This window comes from Artemia sp. Qi Xiang Cuo, chromosome 7, assembly GCF_049724085.1.
Source record: "Artemia sp. Qi Xiang Cuo chromosome 7, ASM4972408v1, whole genome shotgun sequence".
Lineage (NCBI taxonomy): Eukaryota > Metazoa > Arthropoda > Branchiopoda > Anostraca > Artemiidae > Artemia > Artemia sp. Qi Xiang Cuo.
In genome coordinates this window covers 34,196,003-34,213,073 of record NC_142800.1, presented here as the reverse complement: position 1 = coordinate 34,213,073, position 17,071 = coordinate 34,196,003, and the positions used below count along the sequence as shown (strand labels likewise).

Sequence of the window (17,071 nt, the reverse complement as noted above, 5' to 3'; positions counted from 1 at the left end):
TATGACACTAATTTCAAATTTCTCAGGAAGTAGTGTTTACGTAGGACAAGAAAGTGTAATGGTAAATCGAATGAAGCACTTCGATAATGCCGACGACTAAATTTACATTAAGTCCTTCTTATCGTGTATTGGTTCTGGTTTGAACCCCATTCTGATTCCAACCTCACACAAAATTGATAAATATTATATCCCAGACACCAAATTGATCGGTGACCACATTGCACTCAAGCGGACGGGGGGGGGGAAGACTAATGTAGATAAATCTTCTTGTAAAGCAGGTTTTTATTGTAATTTAACTGTAAGAAAATAGTTTAATCATACAAGACATGTAATAAAAGTGTTTAATCATAGAGCAAAGAATGCTTTACTCTATGGTTTGATTAAGACTCTTAAAATATGAAATAATTACGTGAGCGCAAAGAGGTCACAGCGCAATTGTTTAGTTATTAAATAAAAAAAACAATTTTTTTTAACTGAAAGTAAGGAGCGACGCTAAAACTTAAAACGAACAGAAATTATTCCGTATATGAAAGGGGCTGTCCCCTCCTCAACGCCTCGCTCTTTACGCTAACGTTTTTTATTGTTTAAACAAATAGAGATGTGGGAAAGTCAAACTTTAGCGTAAAGAGCGAGCCGTTGAGGAGGGGACAGCCCCTTTCATATACGGAATAATTTCTGTTCGTTTTAAGTTTTAACGTCATATTTGGTTAATTGGCTTTCTCGAAAATTGTTTAATTTTATTTACGAACGTTTTTATTAGTAATAAATATACGTAACTTACGAATTAACTTCTATATTCGTATATTTTTAAAACGTATATTAGGGGGTTCGCCCCCTAGTCAATACCTCGCTAATTACGCATAAGTTCGAATTTTGATCCAATTCTTTAAAAATGACCCCTTAATCACAAAGGCCATTAATTAGAATAAATAGCTTTTACAAAAGTACAAAAAAATCTTTGGCTCAAAGAGCGAGGCATTGACTAGGGGGCGAACCCAATCATATACGTAATATTTTCTGTTCGTTTTAACTTTTGATGTTGCACCTTACTTTCAGTTGAAAAACTTTTTTTTTATTTAATTCTGATTTTTTTTTTTTTAAATAATGCTGGGAAATCCGGCGCCTCCTTCATAGCAATGTCCCTTGACACATGAAAACTTCCTTCATGTAAAGATCCTCCCACATAACCCCCGAACCATCCCCCCAACTACCAGAAAAAATCCCCCCTAAAAACTTCTGAATACTTCCCAAAATAACCAATAACCAATACTATATGTTAACATTGGGTAACGTTCATAACCTTCAGCCCTCCCCCCGGGGACTTCGGGGGATTAAATCATCCTATAAAACATATTTATTATATTTTCGATCATGCTGAACAAAATGGTTATCTCAAAATTTTGATCGGGTGACTTTGGGAAAAATGAGCGTGGGAGGGGGTCACTTAAAAAGTTTTTTGGTCACTTAAAAAGGGCATTGAAACTTTTAATTTCCGTTCAAATGAGCCCTCCCACGATATTCTAGGACAACTGGATCGATACTATCACCCCTGGGGAAAAAAAAACCAGAAAAGACAAAAAACAAATAGACACATATCCGTCAGAGAAGTGGTTCTGCAATGAAAGAAAAGCATGTTGGAGTTCAGAAGAGGATCTGTGATTTAAATCTTTGTGCTTTTTACGTACCATATGGAAACCACTCACTGAATCTTGTAATTAACGAAGCTGCTTTTTCTTGCAGTGCTGCAGTAGACTGTTTCAGCACAATTCAAAAAATCTTCAATTTTTTTTCAAGTTTTCCTCACAGATGGAGTATTTTGCTTAATAACGTTTCAAATCTTAAAGTAAAACCCCTCTGAAACGAACGTTGGGAGAATATAATTGAGGCTTTTTTGGCTTTGAGGTGCCATATTGAAGAAGTATATGATGCCTTATATGAAGTTTCTCAAGACCAGAAACTCGATGCATTTGGTAGGAACTCCGCCTTGGGACTTGCTAAGAAACTACAAAGCTTCAAGTTTCCGTGTTGTTTAGTAATAAAAAAAAGTGTGCAATTATTTCTAACCAAGATGAGATCTGATGAAGGAGTAAACAACGTGATCAGCGATGCTAAGGAACTTGCAGAAAAAAAACGGTATTGTTCCTGAGTTTGAAAAAGAAACCACAGTCCGCCGAAAGAAAAAAAAAATTCTTATGAGGGGGAAGATGAAACAACAAATTCTGGAGAACATTCATTTAAGGCGAATTTTTTCTTTGTCGTGCCAGACACTGCAATATCCTCACTAAAGGAGAGAGTTGAGCTAATGGAAAACCATAGTGAACGTTTTAAATTTCTCTGCGACATCCAAAGCTTGCAGAATTTCACGGATAAAGAAGAATTGAATAAAGCCTGTAAACATCTTCAAATCGTTTTGAGTGAAGGAGAAGAAATGCGATGTGAACGGCGACGAGTTGTTTGAGGAGTTACAAATTTTCGCAGAAATGCTGCCCTCTAAGAGTCCTGCCACTCAAACTTTGTCGTTGCATAACAAAACATGGTTATATGGACACATTCCGAAACGTTTTTATTGCGCTGAAAATTCTATTAACACTTCCAGTATCAGTTGCCAGTTGCCAGTGGCATTCTCCGAATTAAAGTTAATAAAAACTTGGTTAAGATCTACGTTGAGTCAAGGTCGACTGAGTGGGCTTGCATACATGGCCATTGAAAATAATATTTTAACTCCCCATTTTTAATAAATCACCTTGTTGTTTATTGACATATTCCCTTTTAATATTTAAGTCAGAATTGTACTACACAATAAAAGTTTATTTATTTTTATTGTTACACTTTTTACTAGGAAACTCTGCACACCTTACTTTGGGCGTATAATTATACTTCGGTCTACCATGGGGGGAGGGGCAAAGAATAGACTGTTTATCTCCAAAAAACGTTTAGGGCCAGCCCTGATAACATAGAAGGCAAAGGAACTGAATTTTAAGACCAGCCCTAAGATAAAGATTTTCTGTCATCCAGTAGAGACAAAGATAACAGCAATATCGTTTCTCTTGAACACAATAGATAACAGAAGAGCGAGCACCTTCCAGAGAACGGCATGTGATGCATTTTTGCATGTCCTTTTACTCTTCAAAAGGCTCGTATTTACAAAATCATTCAGTTGAAATGTTCTACCACCAGATGGCTTAGAATTTGATATTCTTTGTTCACAAGCACTTCTTTTCAGCATTCCACTGAAGTTTTAAAAATAGCCATGTTTCGTTCATATAATGAAAAGTCATCTTTCGAGAGACAACTAGCGTATAATCGCTAGTTGACCATATTCTAGCTGCATAATCGACTTCAGTACAATGTCAAACAGTTCGTGGGAACGAACTGTAAGTAACGAGCGACCCGGCTCAATAGTAACCGAGACTCTAAAAAACGGAATTTTGATACCAATAGATACATCAAAAGAATCAGATCTTTATGCTGATTTCAAATATATAAGTTGTATCAAGTTTAGTCTTACCCATCAAAAGTCAAGCCCCTGAGAAAATTTACCTTATTTTCAAAAAAGGGGAAACGCCCCTAAAAATCATAGAACTTTAATGAAAATCACACCATCAGATTCAGCGTATCAGAGAACCCTGCTATAGAAGTTTCAAGCTCCTATCTGCAAAAATGTGGAATTTTGTATTTTTTGCCAGAAGAAAGATCACGGATGCGTGTTTATTTTTTTTTGTTTTTTTCCCCAGAGGTGATCGTATCGACCAAGTGGTCCTAGAATATCGTGGGAGGGCTCATTCGAACATAATTTACAAGTTGTAGTGTCCTTTTTAATTGACCAAAAATAGAGGGCAACTAGTCCCCCTCCCGCACTCATTTTTTTCCGAAGTCACCCGATCAAAATTTTAAGATAGCCATTTTGTTCAGCCTGGTCGAAAAATACAATAACTATGTCTTTGAGGGGATCCCCAACAGTCCCCGGGGGAAGGTCTGCAAGTTATGAACTTTGCCCAATGTTTACATATAATATTGGTTATTGGGAAGCATACAGAAGTTTTCAGGTGGGATTTTTCTGGTATTTGGGGGGGGGGGGTGTCGTGTGTTACGCGGGAGAACTTTTCCGTGGAGGAAGTTTTTATGGGGGAAGGGAAATTGTTATGAAGGGGGTGCGGATTTCCCAGCTTTATTAAAAAAGAAACGATCAGAAATTAGATAAAAAAACAACAATTTTTTCAACTGAAAGTAAGGAGCAACATTAAAACTTAAAACGAACAGAAATTATTACGTACATAATTGGGTTCGCCCCCTAGTCATTACCTCGCTCTTTACGCTAAAGTTTTTTATGTACTTTCATCAGAGCTATTTATTCTAATTAACGGCCTTTGTGATTAAGGGGTGATTCTTAAAGAGTCGGAACAAAATTTGAACTTTAGCATAAAGAGCGAGGTATTGATTAGGGGGCGAACTCCCTAATATACGTAATAGAAATATACGAATATAGAAGTTCGTTACGTAAGTTAATTCGTAAATAAAGTCAGAACAAAATTTCGAGAAAGCCATTTAGCCCCCAAAAAAGTAAAATTAATATGCAAATTTAATTTTAATTATTCATGTATGGTGAGCCAAAATCAAAGCTGCATTAATTCAAAGACGATCAGAAATTAAGTAAAAAAAACAAGTTTTTTTTAACTGAGAGTAAGGAGCGACATTAAAACTTAAAACAAACAGAAATTAATCCGTATATGAAAGGCTGTCCCCTCCTCAACGCCTCGCTCTTTACGCTAAAGTTTGACTCCTTCTCACAACTTTATTTTTTAAAACAATAAAAAACAATAAGAGCCGTTGCTGGCACCAGGGTTGCCACCCCTAGCGATTCATCACTATTTCTAGTGATTTTTATGTTGCCTAAACAAAACAAAAATCACTAAATTTGCACATAAATCACTAGATTATTGATGGAAATCACTAAACGAACCATAAAATCACTCAAATCTAGTGATATTTTTTCTCATAGTATGGCAACCCTGGCTGGCGCATAGGGCGTCGAATTGACGTTTCAGTTGCTGTTTTTTTTTTTACATGGACAAGTGGCAAGCTTGTTGCTCAACCTTGCCGTGGCAGAGACCGAACCTCGGGCCCCGTATTGCCAAGCAAAGCATCGATCCACTGTGCTACAGCAAGGTTAGTCATGTATACCAAGACGTAACTGCTCATTTTTCCGGCACTTGGATCTTATGCGACAATGGAGGTCAGCCTTTCTTACAAAATGGCTTGAATGCACAGGGAATCTAGATTAACAAGCCAAAAGAGGTAGGCCTATGCGTAATAGTCATAGAAAAGGAAGAAGAAAAAATGGAAATTGTTCCCTTTTTCTGGCACCAAAGTTTTTCAGTGACTGATATAAAATTGGTTTTATAACCCATTAATCTTACCCATCACCGATGTTCCTTAAGAGTCAGGAACGACCAAATTGAATTCCGAAACCCTCTAAGAGGAAAACCGAGTACTGCACCATTTTTATTTAACATCTGTATACATTTGATAGGTAAAAATTTCCATTTCTGAAAAGTGTATACTTCTTAAATTATATGCATGCATATGGTCAGAGTATCCGTTGAAGTCTAAGTTCAATTTTTCACTTCCCTTATGAACTCTACATTTAGTTAGATGTGAGAGTAAATAAGAAAACAAAAGACGGTGATTATTTAATATGTTTTGCCTAATTGCCTAATCCTCAAACAAGAACTGTTTTCAACTTTTTCTGAAACTGGAAAAAAAGACAAAAAATAGCTCATAGATCATAACTATTTTGTTAAACATATTACCTAAACTTCATGAAAGCAACATTACACAAAAAAAAAGATAAAAAAGAAAATAAAGAAAGAAAAATTGGTCAAAACCACGTATTCAGAAACCCAATGAATTAAGTTGACTTTTGAGTTTTTGGCAGAATTTAACTTCAAATTACTTGATTAAATCACCTTTGAAGGTTAACAAGAACCATTCCTAAAAAATAAAGATCAATAGAAATAACGACAGTAATTCTCCTACGACTATAATAAAAAAACCTAATACTGTATAGATATAGAAGGAAGCAATGAAAATTCTATACTTTTTTCCAATAGATGGCAGGTACATTAGAACAATCATGCAGCAATATTCCATCTGTTTGAATTTTCAGTGTTGTTTGTTTTACGGACTAATCGATTTCACTTCTGAACACTTCAAGTAAAGTCTATTTTGTTTGAATATTACATTCCATTACTTTAAATATTAGATTTCTATCGAAATATACCGGAGAACCATAGAATAAAAAGGAGGAAATGTATAATCCTAGAAACGCTTTTAGTTATAGTCAACAAACAACTACAAATCAAATATTTAGTTTCTGACTCTTACCATTTTCGATATAAGAATTTTCCTAAGACGAAGTAATTTGAGATGGTCGTTATGTTAGAACAATCAAGAAAGAAATATGCCTTACTCCGTTAATTAATCGACCAAAATGAATCATTTCCAGGGGAAAGGGAAGAGACAACGGCTCATGGGAAATCGTTCTTGAGAACAACAGGCGCCAAAAAGCTATCCTAATCAAAAACAGTTGAAGCAATGAATAAGAAGTGAATGCTTTACGTTATGGAAAACTCGGCCAAATGGAAGAGGAAATATTTCTTAGAGAGAGTAATGTTCAGAGGATATTTCCAGACACATAGCAAGAATTTCCTTAGCAGAAGTTGGGAAGGAAAACAGAAAATCGGACAAGTAGTTTTTTAGGGGGGTCTCTTTTCTCAAACCTTGTGACTACTAGCAATCATTTATTCAAGTTTACGCTGAGAACGATATAACCATGTCATGAATTAATGAAAGTTCTTTATCCTTACATAATATGAGGATTATTCCTGGTCGACAGAGTTTCTCTATGTATAAATATTAATTAAATTTTTTTTTCCACAAAATAAGTTTTTCAAAGAAAAGTAAAGAACTTCATTAAACAAAAAATGAGCAAAAATAAAATCAAATAATCTACCAAGCGTGAAACTACCACAAATCAGCATCGATAAATAAATGAAACCCAAAACGAACAGAAATTACAATAAATAACCGAGTCAAACTCAAAGCGAGCAGAAATTAACATAAGTTGGGCTCAAAACCCCTATGCCTTCTCAAGACCAGAACATAATTTGCACTTCTAAGACCTAAGTCCTCTAAGACCTAATTTCCAGATCTCTCAACTGCACTAAACAAAATAGCTGTCTTATAATTTTGATTGGATGTGTTTGGGGAAATGGTGGGCGTGCAAGCGGTGTTAGTTGCGTTCCAATCACTTTCGACTATTAAAAAAGGCACAAGCCACTCCATTTCCAATCGAATGAGCCGTATTCGAAGTTTCTACGAACACTCCTTCAATACGAAGTGCCCTGGTATGGAAGCCAACATCGTTCTTTACTTAGGCAGCGCTATTGCGTTGCTTATGATATCTATACATCCATTGCATATCCCGTCCTATAGCTTATAAAATTGCTCCTAACGATAAGGCAACTTATAACTAACCAAGGAGTTAATGCAACTTTTAATTCTTTTAGGGGAAACTTGTCTTTATCTCATAAGATTCAAGCTTATGAGGAAACTCAAGCTCAATATAATAAGAAACTTACCATAAACATAAAGAGCACCTTACAATATTGTACACATCAAATAACGCGATTTTAATATATTTACCTTTAAAATATAGACCCAAGAATAAAAAAGAAGAGCGACACAGTCTCAATAAAGCCAATCAATTGTATTCTACTCCAGGAAAAATTAAAATATCAGGTTTCTCAGTACAATTTTACCCATAGTGGGAGCCTAGTACTATAAGGTCGTTGATAGAGAGCATATACAAGAAGATTGGCTGGTAAAACTTTATTTCGGCTATACTGCGGTTTACGCTTTTTTTCAAATTCTACCGAGGAATAACATACAACTTGAGTTATGTGGAGGCGCAGTGGGTTTGACCTCAGCTTGGTAATACGGAGCCCAGAGATCGAACTCGGCTGAAATAACACACTGCAGGGCCGATGCAAGGACCTTAGTAGTCAAGAAGCGTCATTAATCCGATACACTATAATACAATTTGAAAAACTAGCATTTCAAACTTTTCCTTCTTCTTTAATTCTAGTTGAGCACAACTATAATACATGTGGTACCACCTTTTTTTTCTTACTCTCTTTTCTTCTTTTCTTTTAATCCTATTTTATAGATGCCTCAAACTATTAAAACACATATGCTATTCAGTTTACCATATTCATGGTATCTACATTCTCATGTGTGTCGTATTTTTCCTCTCATTAAAACAGAAGCCATGAAAATATTAAGAGAAATTATTTCTTTTTGTATCTCATTTGAAAGCTTTTATCCTACTTGCGATCATAAGCAGTCTCTTGGCCGGCTTCTTACTTCTATGACGCAAAACAAGACACATGAGGAACAGCTACCTTTTGATTCTTGGAAATACTATCCTTGGCAACTGTTCACTAAATAGAGTCAGGAATTAGAAATATAGAACACTCCATAAGCCCTTTACTGAATTATGTAATAAAGGACCATTTTAATGGGCCTTATTCCTTTTCAATACGGTCATACGGCACAATTCATATTAGCCATTCCATTACCTATTATCATTATTATATAATCTGAAGCTAAGGACACTGATTACTCAGTTTTTACAGAGAAATTTTGTACTGCCCCATAGATTTTGGAATTAAGTCAATACTTTCAATAAACGAAACCAAATTTTTTAAGGTTTATTGACGAAATTTGTCTGAGAACAATTACACTGGATAGCAAAACTAAGTTTTTTCTTTTAAAAATTTCCTTCCCCCCCCCCCCTTTTTGAACTAAATTCAAAAATATAACAAGATAAATTCTAAGATTCAGAATTCTGACATATTGGTCTTTTTATGTTATTCTGGTAGTTCAGATGAAAAAATCTTTATAGACAAGAAATAAAAAGCGGAAAAAAGTGGGGGCTCGCATATTTAGAGATTTGGCAGAAACAGTTATTGTTGGGTGAAGGGGACTAGTAAAATTAGATTTTCATATCAGATTGAAAGAACTATTTGTTTTTCAGTGTGATCTTGTAGGATATGGTCCGTACTACGTTTTCGGTTCGAGCAGACTAAGATCTATCCCCATAGAACCTCTTCGGCAAGTATGTGCGTATTAGGAGAGGTCAAAATGGCTTTGCTATGGCACATGCAGGAAGAAGCGATTTTCAACGCATTTGACGCAGTTCAGGTACACATAAAAATTACATTGCAAGCGACAAGAAACAGTCAAAAGCGGAACAGAAGAAAGAATATTAAAAGAAATTTAACCTTTGTCATTCATTAATCTATGCAAAGAAAAATAACCTGTTTTACTTTGTTTTTATTTTTGCCGTAAGAATTCTTACATATTCTATGGAAGGAAAATAATCTATCAAAGACTCGGTTGCGTTATGCCGACGCAGACGAACAAAACTTTGGACTTATTCTGCGATTCTTCAAATAATCAGACCAATTCTTTTTAAAACTTAAAAAAGGGAAAGAAAAACTTTTGTTTTGGCAATAGTGTCTTTTAAACGGAAATAAAGCTATATTAATTATGAGATAAAAACACGGATACAATTTTAACATAAAAATATCTTTTGTATCGCCATTATTTCCCCTTCATGACCAATATATCTTGTTAACACGTACACTCAAGAGACGCTCGAAAAGAATAGCAAAAAGCTCAAGGAGGTTTGAAGATTTCAGAGAAAACGTGAGTTGTTTTGAGAGATGGGTGTTGACCCAGAAGGAACGAGAAGAGCTATATCGATTTTATCTCTTCACAAGCCAGAGGATAAAAAAGAGACAATTTAGGTACATTAACCACATGAGCCAAAAAAGATGAAGGACTGAGATTATCATTTCAATTTCAAACGATATTTTCAGAGTCAATCTTAGTACAAGTACTCTCAAATAAACCAAAAATGATAAATATGAGCAGGTATGGAAAAAGTTCCAAAGCTGACAGTAGCAGAATTTGACAGAATTCCAAAACCTGCCAAATCTGCCAACAAATTTCACTAGGCCATGAAAACTGTCAAGTACATTGCTATATGCTACCCCACTTTTTCCATGGCGGGTTGTGAGTACACTTGAGTACTCACAACTGAAATTTAATTGATAGAAAATTTTGTTAATTGAAAAATAACATTGCAAAATAGCATTCTTACTTTATATAATTGACAAGTGTCCGTGGCACCTAACGAATCACGCGAGGCTATACAATGGGTAGCGGAAGGCAGAATTTCTCCGGAGACCTTTTACAACCAGTCAGTTTGTTTCTAGTCATAGTATACGAGTAAATCTTAGTTTCTACTTTATGCCTGAAGGCCATCAAATATTTCTCTTATACAGATGGTAGGTTTCATTAAAAGGTGGCGCATTCAACATATCATATGATATACATCCTATTTTGCCTCACTTCTCGTCAATCAAGTTGAAACTTTAATTTTTTCCGAAGAGGGGGTTAAGGAAACTTATCATTTTGTGTTTGGGAGTTGGGGCAACATCTTTTTTCTCCAGTAGTCAGAAAAAAAGTAAATACGATACGTTTGTTTTCTTTTTTATACCTGTTGTCTAACAGACTCTTTGCCTGGTTGTTGAACAGTTTCAAGAGACAGAATTCAGTTAAATAACATAGAGGGTAGAGGCATTGCCAAAACTGTGCATTTGCTATAAAATAAAGCCACTTTTTAATAAGAATAAAAAAAAAACGCACGAAAGTCTCTCACAGAATTACACGACCATTACTTTCCCTTTAAAATGGACACTGTCAATGTTATTTTCTCACAAAGCAAATAGACCTTTGTTTATATTTCGAAATTACTGCTACGTCTTTGCATGACATGTTTCAACGAAAAGATGGGTTAACTGCCCGGAAATTTCAGCTCATAAAAACTGTCCCACTACTAATTCAAACACAAAATTAAAGTAGATGGCTACAAAGTCGCGCTTTAGGCTAAACCTAGTGGGATCAATAAAAGCAAATCTAGCACCTTGGCTTCAATAATAGCTAGCTGAACAGGAGTTAATAATACACAATAACCAACTTGTTAAACTTTATGATTTCTCTTACGGTATAGAGCTGTGATTCCCAACGTGGGGCATATACCCTACCTGTGAGGCATGGCCATATTTTGGTAGGTCAGGGGCAGGACATGTACGCTTCGGCTGACTATGCTTTAGTCTTTATTTTGAAAAAAAAAAATCATGTGAATGACGTCACATTCAAATGCATTTAAAGAAGTGTTGTAACTGGTAAAACTGGTGACGGTAAAAATTGGGTGTTTTAAGTATTTTACCATAATATTACGGACCGCCGTAAAATTGGTATTTTATCGGTATTTTGCATATTTTACGTATTTTACCGGTACCTTCTATATTTTACGACGCGTTACAATTTTCGCAGCACAAAAGTGTAAAAAGGCTGGCAGTAGCAGTTCTAGATATGATTTTATTTTGTGAATAGCTGCATTATCCAGTTTAAAAAGTTATCTGTTTGACTTCAGTTTCTTGTTATCAGAACAATGAAATGTATTATAATACAAGTAACTATAATTTTAAAATGGTGAAATATTCGCTGAAATAAAATTATGTTAGTTCTGTTAGTTGTTAAAGACAGAAAGGGCTTCAAGTAGGATTGACATATGACATAGAAAAAAAAAGAAGAAAAAAAAGAGGGTAATGTCAGCCAGTAGACAGAAAAAAAAAGCAAAAATGACAGAAGCAGATATTTCGTCAGGAACTTCCGCCCAGCCGTCTTCAGTGCTAAAAAAAAGAAGCAAAACTACGCTTTTGAAGGAACTCTTAAAAAAGAAAAGACTGAATAAAACAAACCAGTTTAAATTTCGTATTTCAGAAAAATCTTGTGTTCATGCCGTTATTCCCCGGGAGCCGGCGGTTATTCCCCCGGAAAATACCCCCTGCAGAGAATTACCCCTCCCCCCTGAAATCCCCCTCCCCCTGATATCCCCCCATTTCCCCCTGGATAATTCCAGATCTTCATTGGAAGAGAAATTGAAATTTCTAATCTTCTGTTTAATTCAGAGGCAATCGTAAAGCATTGCCTATAGTAAAGACCAATAAGGGTTCAATGTATTATTATTTTTTTTTTTTTTTAAACTAGAGGCACTTCGTGTGGAAGGGGTGATCGAATAAACTTTGGAGTAGGCTTAGTAAATTAGAAATCGAAAGTTCGAGTGCTCTTTTGAAAGTTTGACTAAAGTTTGGAGGGGGCTCAGTCAATCAGAAATCGAAAGTTCCGGTGCCATTTTCTAAGATTTAGCCTAGTTTTCAACCAATTGCTACAGAATAAGTTGCTACTAACTAAAGTTTCTTTAAGAAATTCTTATTCTAGTTTAACGGCCCTTATGTTTCAGCATTTATTTTGAAAGAATCTTCAGATAAATAAAGGATTATTTCTAAGGGAGAGACGAGGGGAGGGTGAAGGTAGAAATTGATATACAATCCTCAGGGCCGTACCCAGAACTTTTGATTGGAGGGGGGGCTTCAGAACAGGCACAGTCACCTGAGTCTGAATCTGAAGTAGACGAACTAGATTTGCCAGCAGATCCTGTTGAAGACGGTCTTAATGACTGTGAAAGTGACTGAATGTTCTGCTTTTATGATCAAGCGCTTAGTTAATCAAAGTCATCAAAGTGTTACAAACCACTTTTTTACTTGTATTCAGTGCTTTTATAAATAAATGAAAAATAACATGGATACGATATGAGAAATGTGGCTGAATACAGCTATTTAAATGTGCAAGGCTGTTAGGGTAACATTTCTTAGGTTTAAATGTATAAACAAAAAATTGCAAATATGATTAGCAATTAGAATAAGTGAAGATGAAAAGGTGATGTTGGTTAACGAAAAGATTGATAAGGTGGACAGCTTCACTTACCATGGTAGTATTATTAGTAAAGACGGTGGGAGCAATGAAGATGTTAAAAGTAGAATAGCCAAGGTTCAGGGTGTGAGAAAGATTTAAAGGAAATAGGAATTTCCTGGGAAGGTTTAAAAAGGGAGGCTTTGAATAGATTGGGATGGAGGAGGAGCGCGCGTAGCTGTGTTGGCCTTAGGCGGCTTGGTGCTGCCGTGAGTTGTTATTAGTAGTAGTAGCTAATATGATTTTACTCCCAAATTATGGTAAATTTGATTTTTTTTTTTTTTTTTTTTTTTTTTTTTTTTTTTTTTTTTTTTTTTGACAAAATGTATGTCCAAAATCAGACACTGTCCAAGTGTCGAGGTATTACCCTAGGCATACGATTACCAAAGTGATAAATTAGACTGTTAATAAATTGATAAAACTCTAGATGAAAGGGTATTACCTTTTTTAAGCCCAGGAAAATCAGAAAAAAATTGGAAATTTTCATTAAAAACTAAAATTGCTGCTTAAAAAGAAAGGCTCAACTGGTCTTGTGGCTACAGGGCAACTCTAAAACACCAATTTTACCCTATATTTCCAAGGGAGTCCTTATTTTACCAATTTTACGTGATTTTACCATTTTGCCAATTTTGCTTACCAAGTTTTTATTTTACGGTAATTTTACAACACTAATTTAAGGAGCAAAAAAAGATACAAAATTACATTGCAATGACGTTATGCATTGTATGAAACTTGCTGCATTCAGACAATATTTTTCATTAGTATAAAATATGCCTCGAGGACGACCCAAAAAAATTACCAAGTTAATGACCCTATAAGCTTCCTTCAGGTGAATACACGTAAAATTTTGAATAATAGAATTTAAATATCACGAGGGGAGTATCAGGATTTTTGAAATGCCAAGTTGGGGCATGGACCAAAATCGGTTGTGAACCACTGATCATGAGCAAGAGAAATCTTGCTCTCGAGTCTTTCAAAAAAAATTCTGAATCTTTCAAAAATCATTCAAAAATTTTGAAAGACTGTGAAATGAGTGCCAAATGGGAAGAAAATATGCCAGATCGTGAACATAATCTGTATGTAGAAAGATCAGTTGTCAGGCGGTTACTTATAAAAACAAGAAATTTTTTACCATTTCATCTTTAATAAACTGACTGTGGTAAAAAAAAAAAAAAAAAAAAAAAAAAAAAAAAAAAAAAAAACTATTGTTGTTCCACCGCATTTGAAATATCCGATTCAACTTTTTTTCGACAACACAAAATATTATATTGGTTGGAGTCATGGTGGCTGAGGGGCATTTGCACCACGAGGAAGAATAAATTGGTTTTTTACAGGGGTAGGGAGGGGGGGGGGGGCAATTTGAAAATTAATCAGACCAGGTAAATAGACTTTAGAGGCATAGCTAGGTGGACATGATATAACAGCTGGAATGTAGACAGAATGCCCATGAACATACTTAAAGTGAGGAAATTGGCCACATAACCACAACACTAGGCCACTGATCACTGGAACTTGCCCACTGAATTAGAGCAAAGATAAAATGTATTTACCTAACAGTAATCGGAATGCTCAATCTTTTCTCACTATCCAATTCATGTTCTCGTACACCAAATCTCATCAACACATAGCGGTTTTTCAACTTTTCTCCAGCTGCTTCGGATAAACGAGGTCCACAACGGCTATAACAAAAAAAAAAATAATTTAAAAATTTTAATATCGTTGGAAGTCAAACTATTCTATCAAAAACTTCTGCACATCCGCTCATTTTTTTTTATATTTTTTACCAGGATATCTGAAAACAGTCGAACTGTTTACTTATCTATTTTTTCTTTAAGCCTATATTCTACTGAATTCATTCCTGTTCATTCCTGAATAGTATCAAACAGTTCGTGGTAACGAACTGTAAGTAAGGAGCGACCCGGCTCAATGGTAACCGAAACTCTAGAAAACGGGTTTTTGATACCAATAGATATATCAAAAGAATCAGATTTCAATTTTGATTTCAAATATATAACTTTCATCAAGTTTAGTGCTACCCATCAAAAGTTACGCGCCTAAGAAAATTTGGCAGATTTTCAAAAAAGGGGGAAAGACCCCTTAAAAGGTATAGAACCTTAATCATAATCACACCATCAGATTCCGCGTATCAGAAAACCCTACAGTAGTGGTTTCAAGATCTTATATGCAAACATAGGGAATTTTAAATTTTTTGACATAATAAATATAACGGATGTGGGTTTATTTGTTTTTTTGTTTTTTTTTTGTTTTTTTTTTCCCGGAGGTGATCATATCGACACACTGGTCCGAGAATATGTTGGAAGGGCTCAGTGCAACAGAAATTAAAAGTTATAGTTTCCTATTCAAGTGACCAAAAAAAATGGACGGCAACTAGGCCCCCTCCCACGCTCATTTTTTTCCCAAAGTCACCCGATCAAAATTCTGAGATAGCCATTTTGTTCAGCATGGTCGAAAATATGATAAATATGTCTTTTAGGATGACTTAATCCCCCGAAGTTCCCAGAGGGTGGGATAAAAGTTTTAAACTTTACCAATTTTTAAAATTTAGTTTGGTTTTTGGGTATTTATCAATAAGTTTTCAGGAGGTTTTTTTGGGCTTTGGGGGTGGTAGGGGTGGGTCGGGGGTTATGTTGGAGGATCTGTTCATGAAGGAAGTTTTCATGGGGGAAGGGAAATTGCCATGAAGGGGGCGCCGGACTTGCCAGCATTATTTATTGGTTATTGGGAAGTATACAACCATTTTCAGGAAGGATTTTTTCTGGAGGGGGGGGGCTAGAGGAGGGGGTTACGCGGGAGAAGAGGGGCGGGGAGGATGTGTCTTTGGGGGAAGGGACATTTCTATGAAGGGGGCGCCGGATTTCCAAGTATTATTTAAGAAACATTCAGAAATTAAATAAAAAAAAATAAGTTTATTCAACTGAAATGTACGAAGGAATATTAGAACTTAAAACGAACAGAAATTATAACGTATGTGAGGGGGTTCTCCCCCAAGTCAATACCTCGCTCTTTACGCTACAGTTTTTTTTAGTGCTTTCAAAAGAGCTATCTATTCTAATTAAACGGCCTTTGTGATTCAGGGGTTTGTGAATCAAAATTTGTTTTAACTTTTAACGTAAAGAGCGTGGTATTGACTAAGGGGAGAACCCTTTCATATAAGTAATAACATATACGTAATAAAAAAAACAATAAAAAAACAAGCGATACAGCTCAATAGTAATCGAAAATTTTAAAAACTAAATTTTGATGTCAATAAATGTATCAAAAGAATGTGTTTATAATGCTGATCCTAAATATATAAATTTTATTAAGTTTAGTATTACTCATCAAAGGCTACGAGCCTGAGAAAATTTACTCGATTTTTAAAGAGGGGGAAACATCCCCTACAAGTGAAAGAATTTTAATGAAAATCACACCGTCAGATTCAGCGTATCAGAAAACAATATTACATAGGTTTCAAGCTCATATCTGCAAAAATCTGCAACTTTGTATTTTTTGCCAGAAGAAAAATATACGAATATAGAAGTTAGTTACGTAAGTTAATTTGTAAAGACATCCATTTAGCAAAAGAAAAGTAAAATTTTTATGCAAATAAAAGCTGCATTAACTAAAAAACGATCAGAAATTAAATAAAAAAAACAAGTTTTTTAAACTGAAAGTAAGGAGCGACATTAAAACTTAAAACGAACAGAAATTATTCCGTATATGAAAGGGGCTGTCCCCTCCTCAACGCCTCGCTCTTTACGCTAAAGTTTGACTCTGTCTCACAACTTTATTTTTTAAAACAATAAAAAACTTTAGCGCAAAGAGCGAGGCGTTGAGGAGGGACAGCCCCTTTCATATACGGAATAATTTCTGTTCGTTTTAAGTTTTAATGTCGCTCCTTACTTTCAGTTTAAAAAACTTGTTTTTTTTATTTAATAAATAAAAAAAACGAGTTTTTTTTAACTGAAAGTAAGGAGCGAAACTTAAAACGAACAGACATTATTCCATATACGAAAGGGGCTGCCCCCTCCACAACGCCCCGCTCTTTACGCTGAATTTTTCCACTGTTAAAAAAAAATAGAGTTGTGAGAAAGTCAAACTAGCGTAAGGAGTAAGGTGGTGAATA

At 35.2% G+C, this 17,071-nt stretch overlaps 1 protein-coding gene across 4 annotated transcripts in view; it reads right to left on the bottom strand.

The window, feature by feature from the left end:
* Mcm5 (Minichromosome maintenance 5) overlaps positions 1–17,071 on the bottom strand; it is a 253,686-nt gene that overhangs the window by 60,666 nt on the left and 175,949 nt on the right. For all 4 annotated transcript variants that reach the window (XM_089092199.1, XM_089092201.1, XM_089092200.1 and 1 more), the window contains exon 12: positions 14,496–14,624. In XM_089092199.1, coding sequence (XP_088948325.1) covers positions 14,496–14,624 — 129 coding nt within the window. The remainder of the gene's footprint in view (positions 1–14,495; positions 14,625–17,071) is intronic.